The sequence below is a fragment of the Triticum aestivum genome, chromosome 3B, assembly GCF_018294505.1.
Source record: "Triticum aestivum cultivar Chinese Spring chromosome 3B, IWGSC CS RefSeq v2.1, whole genome shotgun sequence".
NCBI lineage: Eukaryota > Viridiplantae > Streptophyta > Magnoliopsida > Poales > Poaceae > Triticum > Triticum aestivum.
In genome coordinates, this window is record NC_057801.1 from 173,185,639 (window position 1) to 173,199,035 (window position 13,397).

At 50.6% G+C, this 13,397-nt stretch overlaps 1 protein-coding gene across 2 annotated transcripts; it reads right to left on the reverse strand.

Annotated features, from left to right (window-relative positions):
* Positions 1-10,816: 10,816 nt before the first annotated feature.
* On the reverse strand, positions 10,817-13,157 carry LOC123065153 (GDSL esterase/lipase At5g45910-like). 2 transcript variants are annotated; one of them, XM_044488507.1, is made up of 5 exons: positions 12,840-13,157; positions 12,510-12,725; positions 12,279-12,427; positions 11,934-12,185; positions 10,817-11,304 (listed from the first exon to the last, which is right to left on the reverse strand). In XM_044488507.1, exons 1-5 carry the CDS (start codon positions 13,075-13,077, stop codon positions 11,287-11,289), a joined length of 873 nt encoding a protein of 290 aa, XP_044344442.1. In that variant the 5' UTR covers positions 13,078-13,157; the 3' UTR covers positions 10,817-11,286. The 2 variants fall into 2 exon arrangements, with proteins under 2 accessions (XP_044344442.1, XP_044344441.1); XM_044488506.1 differs by having other exon boundaries at positions 11,912-12,185.
* Positions 13,158-13,397: the final 240 nt, after the last annotated feature.

Sequence of the window (13,397 nt, forward strand, 5' to 3'; positions counted from 1 at the left end):
GAACGTTGTGCACACCCCGCCGCTTGCCGCTCCGGCACCGGCGGCCACGCTAGCCGTCGCCCTCCGCTCGTGAGGCGGCGCCACCAAACCGTCGCTGCCGACCCCGGTCGCGACGGCCACCCCAGCTGTGGTGTGTGCAGTCGTGTCGCAAGAGTGTTTGACCCGTTCCGACCGCCACTTGTTCCTTGTCGCCGCCGGCTGGTATCTTTTCTTCCTATGTCTTTCGTTGGTGCCTAGGTTTGCAACAGCTCAGCAGCTTTCGCCTTGATGCATGCTTCTTCTTGCATAAGTTCTTCATGCATAGTAGCCTAGCTCCCCTGCTGTCGCTTGGTGGCCTTCTCTTGTTGTTGTTGCCTCCCCGCTCCACCTTCATGCCATCACCCTGTTGCTTGCTTTGATTGTCGCTCAGGTGGATCATGCTTGCCCCATGGAGGACTTGCGTTTCCAGGATGCTATTCTGGCGAAGTATGGCTGTGGCACTGTTGAGGCTGTTGCTCGTCGGTGCAGGCCGGCCAGAGTCCTCGCCGCTGTGCTTAACGACGTCGTCTTCCTTACGCCGGAGTTCTTTGCTTCTCTCCTGGTCAGCTGGTTCGGTGGCTTCGCTAACGGCTATGCCGTCCGGGCCCAGCAGTTAGGTTGCTTTTTCTCCAGGTCGCGCATGCGTGTATCGCCAAAGAGATCGTGCTCCGGGATTCTTGGAGGTCCGGTTTGCTCTGCTTCAAGATGTCACTTTCGACTTGTACCCTGGTTGCATCCCTCTGAGTGTTCCTCGGACGGTTGCGCGAGGGCCGGTCTGGGCTGCCAACTCCAAGCTGCCATCGCTGCTTGGCCCTGCTCCGAGGTTGGGTCGCGTCGCTGATCGGGTGCAATCGATCGATATCCCGCCGCCGCCGGCCCGTGCCCAGGTTTTCGGGGGACCTGGCGCGGAACTGCATGCCTTGGAGGTCGGGCGGGCGCTTGACCTCCCCGTGCGTAATCAAGTGCCTGGCCTTAATCCGTCGCGTTTACCGGTGTCGCCGCCCGCTGGCCAATCGTCTGCCTTGCTTTTTCCCCCTCCCCCCGCTGATCCCCCCGTCCCTCTCTGCCACACAGCCAGGGCCCTGATGTCCCTACGTGCGCTAGCGCTCGTCCGGCGTCCTTCAGGGATGCTCTGGTCTCGGGTTATGCCCCGTCACCTGTAGCTGCATGCTCATCTGCGCCAAATCGCCTTTTCCGATTTGCTAAGCCAAGACACCTCCACCTTCGCTGTTTCCGATGCCTCGCGTATAGCCATCGCATGCAGGATTGTAGAGATCCAGCCGTTTGTTGGCTCTGTAGAAAGGTTGGCCACCTTAGCTTTTAATGCCCTTTGCGTTTCCTGAGCCCTAGCCCTAGGCCTCCCTCCCAGGCTTCTAAGACTCCCCGTCTACCCCCGCCCTGTGCCATCCAGCCTTAGCCCCTCCCCTCTCTTGCTAGCCTTGCCCTCTCCGCGCGCCAGCTCCTCGCCGTCCTTTCTCGTCGCTCCTATGGAGCCCGTGGTTTGCGGCTGCCCCACCTCGCTCGACGTTCACTACCCCATGGTTCCTGGCCAAAACACCCTAGTCTATCTTGTTAACATCTCCCTGCCCCGGCCCAACTTTCTCCCTTGGCTCAAGCGGGTCTTCCTGCAGCGGATGGGTATCTCTGTCGTGCGCTTCGCAGGCTCTGCGGTGGGCACCGTCTTCGTCGTGTTCCAGCGCGAGGAGGAGCAGGTGGCAGCCCTACGGGCTAGCCCGCTGTATTTTGGTTCCCGTATCGTGTGTATCCTGCCGCACAATGAGGGGAACAATGCCTTCTCCTTTTCCTTCAAGCATGCCGTTAACCTCTCGCTGGAGAAGCTTCCTCTGGAGCTCTGGAACAGGCGGGGCGTTGCGGCGTTCGTCGCGGGCTTCGCCAGCATCCTGCGGGTGGAGCATGCCTGCCTTTATGGCAACGAGTTCTTGAGCATCTTCATGCTGGTCAAGGTTGAAGCTCTCCAGCACATTTCGCACCATCTCGCTTTCCACCGGGTGGATGGCGCTGGTGCGTATGCCGATGTTCTCATCAATGAAGTTTGGGACATGGCCCACTCCCTTGGCGCTCCTTCAGCACCGCCGCAGCCCCTGCTTGGGATGCGTGGCGGCGATGACGGCGACTCGGGCTTTGGAGGGGGTGGTGCCTTGCCGCGCACGCTTCCACGCAAAGGCCACACACTGGCACGGGGGGCTTGCGCTGTCGCTGGGCCGTCGGCTGACAAGGACGGCATGGCCACCCGTGCTTATCGGGCCTTCCTCTACCCGCTCATCGCCATCCCCGGCGACCTCATGGCCATGTTGCAGCTCTCCGTCAAGCCCAAGCTCGTCAAGTGCGCCCCCTTCTACCTCCCCACGGCCGAGCTGATCGCGCTTGAAGATGAGCACCGCGATTGCCTTCGCTCTGTTTTGCTTGCGGTGGATACCCACAAGCCTCGTGTCATCGTCTGCTTCGACCCAGAATCCATGGCGTTCTCCTTCAAGCTCGAGCTCAGTCACTGTTGTACTGCTGCTAGGGTTATACCAGTGCGTGCGGTCACGGTGGATGATGGCTACTTTCCGTCCTTCGACCTGCGCTTCGATCTGCTAGCGCGGGAGAGCTGCCGTTCCTTGTTGTTCAAGTTCTGGCCGGAAGCGGGCGACGACAGGGCTTGTGCTCGTACCCTGTCTCTGCTGCCTGCTGTGGAGAGCCGGCACCCGCCCAAGCCAGTGGTGCCTGCTGGGCTTTTGCCTGCTGTGGGCCCGCTCCTCTCTTTTGGGGAGGCTGCGTTCCTGCCAGGGGACGCCTACTACTCCGCCCAGGCCCGTGTCCAGGCCCACATGGTTCTTGCCGCTCGGGCCATCTGCTCCCAGCCCATCAAGCATCTCCCCCCTAACGGTGATGGCCTGTTGCCTTGCGGTCATTTATCTCCAGTAGTGGCCATGGATCTCAGGCACGGGGCGTGTGCGTTGCTTCCCTCTCAGGTGGCGGCGGCCTTCTGCAGCGGCCGAGTGCCGCCTCTCGAGCGCGGCGTAGGTGACCTGCTCCCCTCCCTGCCTACGCTGCAGCTGCTGGATCCAAGCCCCGCGGCGGCTGGCTCGTCGCGGCTGGCTCCTGCCTTGGAGGAGGTGCCCCTGGATCTGATGGCCACGCCTCCACCCTTCGCCGGTTGTGCTCTAGCTCCGGCCACCTACGGTCTGCTGCCGTTCGCGCAGGATGGCGCGTGGGATGCCGGGTCAAGCCGGTCGGCCGCTGCGCTCCCCCCTTCTCTGCGCCGCAGCGCCAGGATTCTCAGGCTCTATGATGGGGAGTGGGTGGGATCCGTCGAGCGGGATTCCAAGAGGAAGGCCAGAGCTGCGGGCTCCTCTTCCAGCTCTGGCTCTGCTACCGGGAGGCGCTTTGCTTCTCCTGGCGGACGCCGCAAGAAGTCCAAGGCTTCGGTGGTTGCTGAACTCCTGGAGCTCCCCCTCTCCGCCACCCCGAGGCCTCTGACAAGGGGCAAGCTCAAGCAGCTGGCTAAATGCTACGATCTCAACGCTGATGCCATCCTCTCCCACGCTCTAGCCCAGGATGATGCGGCTGCTGCCGTTGGGGCTGCAAGGTCTTTTCCGATCGACGTATCCTCTGCTTCTTCTGTGGGTGACGGCTATGTCCATGATGTGTAGGACTAGGTTGGCTCTTGCTCGGCCATTAAGGCCTCTCTGCCATGTACTCCTACCGATTTCTTCTTTAGCTGCATGTAGTTGTGGTAGTTTGCATGTTCCACCCATGCCAGGCTATCTGCATTTCTTCTTCAGACTGTTCTGCACTTGCTTTCTGCTTTCCGCCGTTCAGGCGCTTTCCTATGCATGTTTAGTGAGCTTTAGGCTCCCCTGCCTTTGGAAGTTTGTTTCCAATCATGTTCTCCTCGCCTGCGAGCTGCTGTATTGCTTGTTTATCAATGAAACTACTTGATTGGAATGTTAGAGGCCTCGGAGATGAGGACAAGTGTTCTTTAGTTCGTAACGCGATAACCTCTTGTTGTCCTAGTGTGGTTTGTTTGCAGGAAACCAAACTGGACTCTATTTCTACGAGGAAAATGGGTGCCTTCCTTCCAGCTTATCTTAATGATCATGTGTTCGTCCCATCCGCTGGTTCATCCGTGGGTCTCTTGGTGGCCTGGGATTCTGCTGCTGTTTCTGGTCAGCTTGTGGCTGCGCACAGGTTTCATATCACCATGCGGCTGGTCTCTGCTGCTAGCCAGGAGTTGTTCTTGCTTACGAATGTGTATGCCCCCTGTCATGATCATGAACGCTCTCTCTTCCTCGATACGGTTAGCTCTGCGGTCGGCACGGTTTCAGAGCCTTGGATGCTTGTGGGAGACTTTAACATGTACTGTTCTGAGCATGAGAAGTCTCGTGGTCGTATCAACTGGTCTATGATGGAGTTGTTTAATGGATGGATTCGGGAGCATGGGCTGGATGAAGTAGATATCAGCAATAGGCAGTTCACCTGGTCGAACAAGCGTGGCTGTCCCACCCTGGTTCGCCTGGACAGGGTTTTGGTGAACACAGAATGGCTCCTGGGTTTTATTCAGACAACTGCTTCGGCTGTGCCCGCTGTTACATTGGATCATATCCCGATTCTGGTTCAGTTTGGTTCTGGGACAGGGAAGAGCAAGCTGTTCTGTATGGAGAACCATTGGCTGGTCATGGAGGACACGAGGAAGATCATTTCTACGGGCTGGTCCAAGGGTACCAGGCCATTCCACTCTGCTGCTTCTCTTATTAGTTTCAAAGATGAGGTGCGTCCGTGCGGGGCTGTGCGAGTGGAAGCGTAATTGCCCTGGTCTGGTTCTGCTCATCAGCAACAACAAGTTGGTGGTTGATTATTGAATGCAGTGGAAGAGAGACGCATGCTCTCTACGCTTGAGGTGGTGCTACGGGGCTTTGTGTCTGCCAAGGCTGAGCAGCTTATCTTATGGCAGACAGCTATGTGGCGCAGGCGCGCTAAGTTAAGATGGTGCGTGTCTGGTGATGAGAGCAACAAGTTTTTCCATGCTGCTGCCAACTGTCACGCCAGGCGTAATAAGATCAGGGTTTTGGTTCACGAGGGAGTTGAGTATTATGATGAACAGCTCAAGCTACAACTTGCCACTAGTTACTATGCAGGTATCTTGGGCCAGCCTTCCCCGTCGCTGCCAACGGTTCAGCTTCACTCCCTCTGTGATCATATGGATCTGTCCTGTCTGGATCATGAGTTCTCTTGGGCTGAAATCCTGGAAGCAATTAATCACTCTCCTAACAGCCGCAGCCCGGGTCCGGATGGATTCAAAAATGAGATCTATAACTCCTTCCACAGCATCCTCAAGGTCGACTTGCAGCGCTTCTTCTCAGACTTGTATCACAACCGGGTGGACCTCTGTGGTATTAACATGGCTTTCATCACTCTTTTGCCAAAGAAGGAAACGCCTCTTGACATACGTGACTACCGGCCTATTTCTATGGTCCACAGCGTGCCGAAGCTAGCAAGCAAGGTTCTCACCCGTAGGTTGCAGCGTCAGATGCCTGAGTTGATTCACCCATTGCAGTCTGGCTTTGCTAAGGGCAGGTCTATTATGGAAAACTTTGCCATGGCAGCCGATATGATTCAGAGTGCTCATAAGAGACACTTGCCTATGATTGTTCTGAAGTTGGACTTCAGGAAGGCTTTCGACAGTGTTAGTTGGGCATGCATTTCCAGCATTATGGAAGCAGGGGGCTTCCCCCGGAGATGGATTGGCTGGGTTTCTTCTCTCCTGCACACCTCCAGCTCTATGGTCATGGTCAATGGTGAGCTTGGGGACCCGATCGTCTCCAAGAGAGGGTTCAGGCAGGGCGATTCGTTGTCCCCTTATTTGTTCATCTTGGTGGCTGATGTGCTGCAACGTATGTGCTGTGTTGCGTTTGAGGCAGGGAGCTTGGTTCACCCTTTAGGCTCTGACAGGTTGTTTCCGGTGCTGCAGTACGCCGACGACACCTTGCTTCTCTTCCAGGGCAGCATACATCAGGCCATTGTTATCCGGGATATCCTGGCAACATTCACAGATTTTACCGGTCTGCACATAAACTTTGACAAGAGCACTTTGGTTCCTATTGGACTGGACGCTGGCGCCGCATCTGAGATTGCTGCTCTGTTCGGCTGCCCGGTTTCTTCCTTCCCATGCACTTACCTCGGGTTACCCTTATCTTTGCATAAGATCACGCATGGCATGCTGCTGCCGGTAATCCACAAGGTTGACAAGCGACTGTCAGGTTGGTTAGCTACTGTTTTATCCTGTGGTGGTCGGCTCACGCTGCTGAACTTTGTCCTGGCTGCCATTCCAAGCTACTATATGACATGCTTCCCTTGGCCCAAGGAGTCTCTTACAAAACTGAACAACCTTTTTCGAGCATTCTTCCGGCAGGGCAAGAACAGCGTACGGGGTGGCCAATGCTTGGTGGCATGGGAGTACGTGATTATGCTGCGGTGTTCTGGTGGGTTAGGTGTGCGTGATGTGGCTGCTCACAGTCAAGCTCTGTTGTGCAAGTTTGCGGCCAAGGTTCTGCAGCCCTCTGATATCCCTTGTTTCCAGTGGTTTGCTGCACAATACTGCAGTGGTCGCATGGGCTCTGGAGTTAACAGTAGAGATACGCCTATATGGAAGGGTTTCAAATGCTTCATTCCCATGGTTCTCTATGCATCCAGAGGCTCTCTAGGCAATGGATGCCATCTCTCCTTTTGGCATGACAAATGGTTAGATGTCGGGCGACTCTTCCATGTGCTGCCGACTCTTTACACCTTTGCTAAGGATAGTCACTGCTCGGTGTCTTCAAAGCTCTCTGTTGATGGTGTCTTGGATGTTCAGTTGCACCCAAACCTCACAAGGTCTGCTACCCAAGAGCTCCACCATCTGCGCTCCTTCCTGCTGGGCATTCAGCCTGTATCTCACAACCGAGACAACCGTTCTTCATCCATCTACATCAAGGTCTTGAGCACTTCGTATTTCTATCACCTACTCACCTTTCGGGGGTGGACGGTCGTTTCAGCATGTGGGTTTGGGACCCTCTTATTCCACTTAAGTACCATCTTCTTATGGTTAGCTTTTTGGGGGCGTCTGAACACGAGGGATAACATGATCAAGAAGAACTGGACCTCGATGATCTCCCATGCTGACTGTGATCTCTGCCCGGCCCGCGAGTCCATCGATCATATCATCTCGAGATTCTCTCTCGCTGCTACACTCTAGGACAGGTTCGGTTTGGAGAGTTTTGCTTCACGTTCTGCTAATCTCCTGGAGTTTATGCAAGTGTCGCAACCACGTTGGCCTTCATCAGCTGCTTGGAATGTCCTTGTCGCTGCTGCTGCTGTCACTCTTTGGCATGCCCGGAATGATAGGGCGTTCAACGGTAAAATCTGGTCTCCAACGTATGCACGGTTGTACGCATCAAATCTTCTCAAGCTATGGAGCCATCGGGCAAGGAGCCCGGACCACAAATAGGTAGTCCTGCTTTGGTTGCATAGTTTACAAGCATAATGTAGTTGTGCCTGTTCTTCCACTCCTTTTTTCTCCTTCCCTCCTCTGTTTCTGTTCGATGGGCAGCTTATGGCCTATGCACCTTGGTGCAGAACATAAGCTTCATGTAATGGACCTACGGTCTCCGGGCTACGGCCTGTTTTGAAATATATAAGGTAGAACATATTCTACCTTTCATTTCAAAAAAATAAATTAACTTGGGATTTTCAAAAGTCCCAAATTTCAAAAAATTGTGATTCTTTTTTTAGAAATCAGAAACTATTTGTGAATTCAAAAAACATTCAGAAAATCATAAAATGTTCATGATTTCAAAACTTGTTCGCATATTATAAAATATTTATGATTTAAAATAAATGTTTATGAAATAAAAAATGTTCATGATTTTTAAAAATAATCGAGTATTCAAAACATATTTGGGGATTTGAAACAAATGTACATGAAATTTTAGAAAATATTCACAGAAATTAAAACAGATCTACTCCCTCCGTCCGAAAATACTTGTCATATAAAAAGGATGTATCTAGAACTAAAATACGTCTAGATACATCTCTTTTTATTTATTTTGATGACAAGTATTTCTGGACGGAGGGAGTATTAATAATGAACAAAATAAACCTTCGCTTACGTAGAGGTTTTATTAGAGGATCTGTAGAGGTCGTTTAATGATTTATTTAGTCCCCACATCGGGTAAAAGGTTTCCATGTTTCGTACAATGCTGAGCTGAAAAAAATTAACACAACTTTCTATGGGTTAATTTTATTAAGCTATATAAATGTCTCTATTTTGCCTTCATACACAACTATGTTTATTCTGGTACCACTTTACTGGTTATGGTAAATACCGCTACGCTAGGTCAAGGCGAGACACATCATTCATCAGTTAGCTTAGGCAGGGTCCATCAATGTTGTTTGCTCAGTCAAAAAGTATTTCGTTGTGGCGCCTTAGAAAATCAAATCGTGATGAGACCATCACATTTTTAGTTTTGGAAATGACTTTAAAAATATCTTATCATGACCTCACTCAAACATAGTTTGTGAAATGACATTTCTCTCATCCTGGCATTTGATACATACTTTTTTTATATATACCACACCTGCATAATCTGATAGTTTTTCTCCCATTGCAACGCATGGATATATTTGGTAGTAAAAAGAAAACATGCATGTGCTTTGGAAAGAATCTTATTTGTGTTCTGCAAAAGCACACGTGATAGAGTATCGTGTTCTGCATGTGCTTTGGAAAGAATGCTTGTTTTGTGTTCTGCATGTGCTTCGGAAGAATGCTTGTTTTGTGTTCTGCATGTGCTTTGGAAAAAAAATGCTTGCTTGTGTTCTGCAAAAAACATTTTGTGGCCCTGAGTAAGAGGGCAGGCGGCCGACAGTTTCGTAAGGAGGCGCGGTTTCGTTCCTGGTCGCTAGTGTTGGGTTGCCTATTTTGGGTGTGGCTTCTCATGTACTCTTGCTCCACTTTTGAGTTGGTGGCATTCTCGCTACTTGGTCGGATGTTGTTTTTATTTTGACCTACTTTGTAGCAGGACTAGAAGCTACCATGCGCTTTGCTGCACCGTTTTCCACCCGTAGGATTAACTTTTTTCTTCTTCTTCTTTAGCATATTATTGCAGTCGGTTGTTTTGTTCTGGTTTATCTGCATTGGTTTGGATTTTAGTTACGTTCCGATGTTGTTTTTTCATCTAGATATCTGTGTTGCGCTGCTGGTTTTTCTTGCTTATTTTGTTGTCCTGCTATTAAAGATGGTTTTTGTTTTGAGAGGAGAGCGTTTCTGTTCGGTGCATGGTGGAGTGTCCTTACACATTTCGAACTTGGTGTCAGTCGGTGTTGGTTGTGTGAGCCTCTTGAGAGCTACTATTCCACAGTAAATGATGAAATTGCTGATATAACGCTCACTTATGGGCCAGCCCATCAAGCTGTCGCTCGCTCGCTCAGTTTCTTTTTTTTTTCCATTCGCTCCAATTCTAGTTCAGTAAAACCTATTATCACTTACTTATCTAAAGAAAAATCATTAAATCAAAAGGTGTTCAGGAATTTATTTTTCCAAACTTTTGCAAACTAAAAAACAATAAAATTTTAAAAATATTTTGGATCTCAAACAATGTTCTCGAATTTGAAAAAGGTTCACAAACTAAAGAAATTCTATAGACTTTAATAATGTTCATGAAACTTTAGATATATTTATCATGAATTCCAAAAAACTTCAAGATTTTTTCTTTAATGTGAAAAGAGAAAAAAAACAAGAACAAGGAAATGGAAAACATGAAAATATATATTAAAATAGATAGAGAAAACATAGAAAAGAATAAAAAATACCAAAAAAAACCTTCTAGAACCTTCTCAAAACCGGATGGCACTTTACGAGTATATATGTATGTGCCAACAGGCGACACACCCCCTTATAAGTGGGCCCCATAGTGACCCCACGGCCAGAACTCAACAGTATGCTCCAAATCGTTGAACTTAGTATTTGAATAAAAATGTTCAATGTGTGTTAAGTGTTCACCGTGTATTTAAAAAATATTCAATGTACATTTATCAAGTTGTAAACAGGTATTTGAAAAAATGTTCAACGTGTATCTGAAAAGTAGAACTTGTATAAACAAAAAGTTCAGTGCATGTTTAAATGAAGTGGACATGTATTTGTAAAAATATGGATAGAAAATCTCCTAAAGAAAAAAAAAAGAGAGTAGACAAAATACACAGAAAAATATATTCAAAGAACCGATAAAGAAAAACACAAATAAGAAAAAAGACAGGGAATCAATATGATTGGCGGCGCACCGCCGCACCTGATCACAGGCTGACAACCTGGACCATCAACGCTCCATTGAGGAGCGCCAAGAGAGCAGACACACACACTTACGCGTACAAGAAAAAAAGGCCACATGTATCGCTACGACTCAGCACTGAGTAGGCCCGTATACATCTAACAGCCGAAACACAGCTCAGCAAATAGGCCCACAACCGACCCCAATAACCACGATGCACCGGGAGCGTGCAAATCCTGGGAGCTTAGTAACTGTATAGATGATTCTCAAAAAAAGAGTAACTGTATAGATTTCTCATCACCTTCTATCGGTTTGACCGTCTGGGCTTTATTTGTAAAGTGTGGCAAAAGTCTGTTTGGTGAGGTTGCGATACAAAATGCGTAAAAGGAATCCAATTATGAAGCTGCAAGCTGAATGTTATATCATAACGGTTTAATTTTGCATCTGGAGTGCACTGTGCACTGTGCAAATATATCAAACTTCCATCTCCATCAGAAACATTATCGATCGGCAGCATCCCCTTGAATTATTGGTTTATTACAGTATACATCACTGTCAACCAATATGCGTAGCCATCGATAGCTCAATCCTCAATGCAGAATAGCGGGCACACAGTAGGGCCCTGTGAGCCACCCGTACGCGATGGAACGGTAGGCGATGCCGTTCCAGTTCAAGTAGTTCTGAGGACAAAAATGCTAGACATACAAAGACTTACACGCTTTTACACGCTCCTACCATCTAACAACCAATCACAAACCTCTTCCCCCCTGATTTTCAGGGGGGTGGGCCGCCCCGCTCACCTATTGACCAATCAAGATTAACCATCCTGTAAAAGCCTGTAAATCGTTTGTACATGTAGCATTGCTGTTCTGAGGGTCCTTGCAGGCGCTTGAGCCAGACATGCCACACCTCGCTTTGTTATTGTAGTTGTAGGACCCTTGGCCGCTCGCGCCACAACAAACAGTCAGGCCGTATTCCAGTCCTGAAGAACATAAAGTAATGTCAGTAATAAATACCGCCGGTTAAGAAGATTGGTGGCATTCTAATTCATGGATGCATGAAATTAGCAGTAGGTCTGATGGTTAAGAAATGTCCAAAGTTAGCCACTAGACACGCCACTGCTCCTCGTGCTGGGTTATCGGCTAGTCGTGAAGAAGAAGGAGAACGTTACTAAAAGATGCAGTTGCCGACGCAAAGAAGAATTTTGCTTTAGATAACCTTGGACCGACAAATCTGGATAACCCTTTTCTCCTTGCAAGACTTTTTTTCTGGATAAAATCTGAAACCGTCACTGGAGCCGCTTGCAGCACTGCTGAGCGCACAGGGGAAAAAAGTCGAGCAGGATACACACGTACAGTTGGCCATATCCGTCCCGTGAGCATCGCCCCGGCTCGCAAAGCCGGACACCTGCATGCACTGACGTGTGTGCGTGTCGATCCACTCGCAGGAGGCGGTGCATGCTTAACTTGTTGATGTTGCTAATTAGAGATGTTTGCTAACACGAGAAACACATGTGCTAATCAACCGAAAGAGGCACATGGAGAAGCGCGCGACGGCGCGTGATCGCATGCACGCACGCACGGACGTACCGAAGCTCCGGGGAGAACGCACCATCTCGGTGACCTGGGTGTAGAAGTCGCCGTACATGAGCCTCACGCCGGCGTACTTGCTCTGGAGGCTGCAAATTCCCTGCTTGAGCAGCTGGTTGTGGTAGCGGGACAGGTCGTTGAAGCGCTCAAGGCAGCCGTCCCCGTCGTAGTCGCTCTGGTTGGAGCTCCCGTACAGGGTCAGGTACAGCGGGAAGCACCCGATCGGCAGCACGCCCGGCACCACCACGTCCACCGCGCCCAGCCCGATCAGCGTCTGCGTTGATACGATCATATCATATGGACGGTATCTAGATGAGCTAGACGCTCTAATTTTTTTTTTCAGGAGGTATATCTGGAAGATGTGTACCTCTACGCCGCTTGTGATCTTGTTGACGATGTGTGGCACGTAGGTGTACACCTCGTCGAGGCTCTTGCCGCCGAAGATCGGCGCGTTGTAGTCGTTGCCCCCGAACTCGCCCAAGATGAACAGGGAGTTGCTCAGGTGGCTCCTGCAATCTACAGGCAGATGGACACGTCGCATTTAGGCACATTCCTCACAAAATTCAGTCGAAGGCCCGCAGCATATATATACACTCACCGCTGGCGCCGCCGCAGATGGAAGGCATGAGCTGCTGGAACCACTGGATTTGCGTGTCCAGAGGCCCGTTGTTCCAGATGCTGCTGCCCAGGCCGCGAGACTGGAAGAAGTCCAGGTTCATGGCGGTGGCGCCGATGATGGCCATGTTTGCGCCTTTCCTGAAGTCGGTGCCGTTCCTCTTGGACGGCGGAAGCAGTGGCAGACCGAAGAACTGAGCTGCACGCGCAGCACCAAAGGTCAGAGGCCATAACCATGATCTACCTGGCATGCCGATGCTTCTACTTCGAGTGAGATGGTGGCACGCAAAACAGATCGAATGGATGAATGTACCGAGGAAGTCGACGACGACGCGGCCGTCGGAGCAGCGTCCGGTCGGGCGGCCGAAGTAGCTGGTTCCGTACGGCGGCTGGCCCATGGTGAGCCACGACGGGCAGCCGCCCGTGCAGAGATTGCCGGTGTCGGAGATGGAGTCGCCGAAGTTGTATATCGCATCGTAGCTCTGCCACGACGTCCCGCAGCGGGAGACGCTCAAGAGGAAGAGGAGGGACACCACTGCCTTGGTCAACATTGCTATTTGCTAACTTACAAGATACAGCGGCAAGAACGTTTGCAATTTTATGCCTGTTCGATCGGCGGGCCGCGCCAGAGTTGAAGATGACCCGGTGGCATGGCAACAAGCCTTCCAAGCGATTATAGGCTCCTAAGTGCGTCACTGCGGACTTGCAAGTGTACGTACGTGTCGCCGACTCTCCATTAGTCGGTGCACGTAGAATACAATACAACGGTGCGATAATTAGAAAGGGGCTGCTACTTTTGGAATTTTTCCATTTAAAAGAGTTTTTTAGGGTACATGGACCATCAAATTTAAGATGTAATATTAAGTTGGTC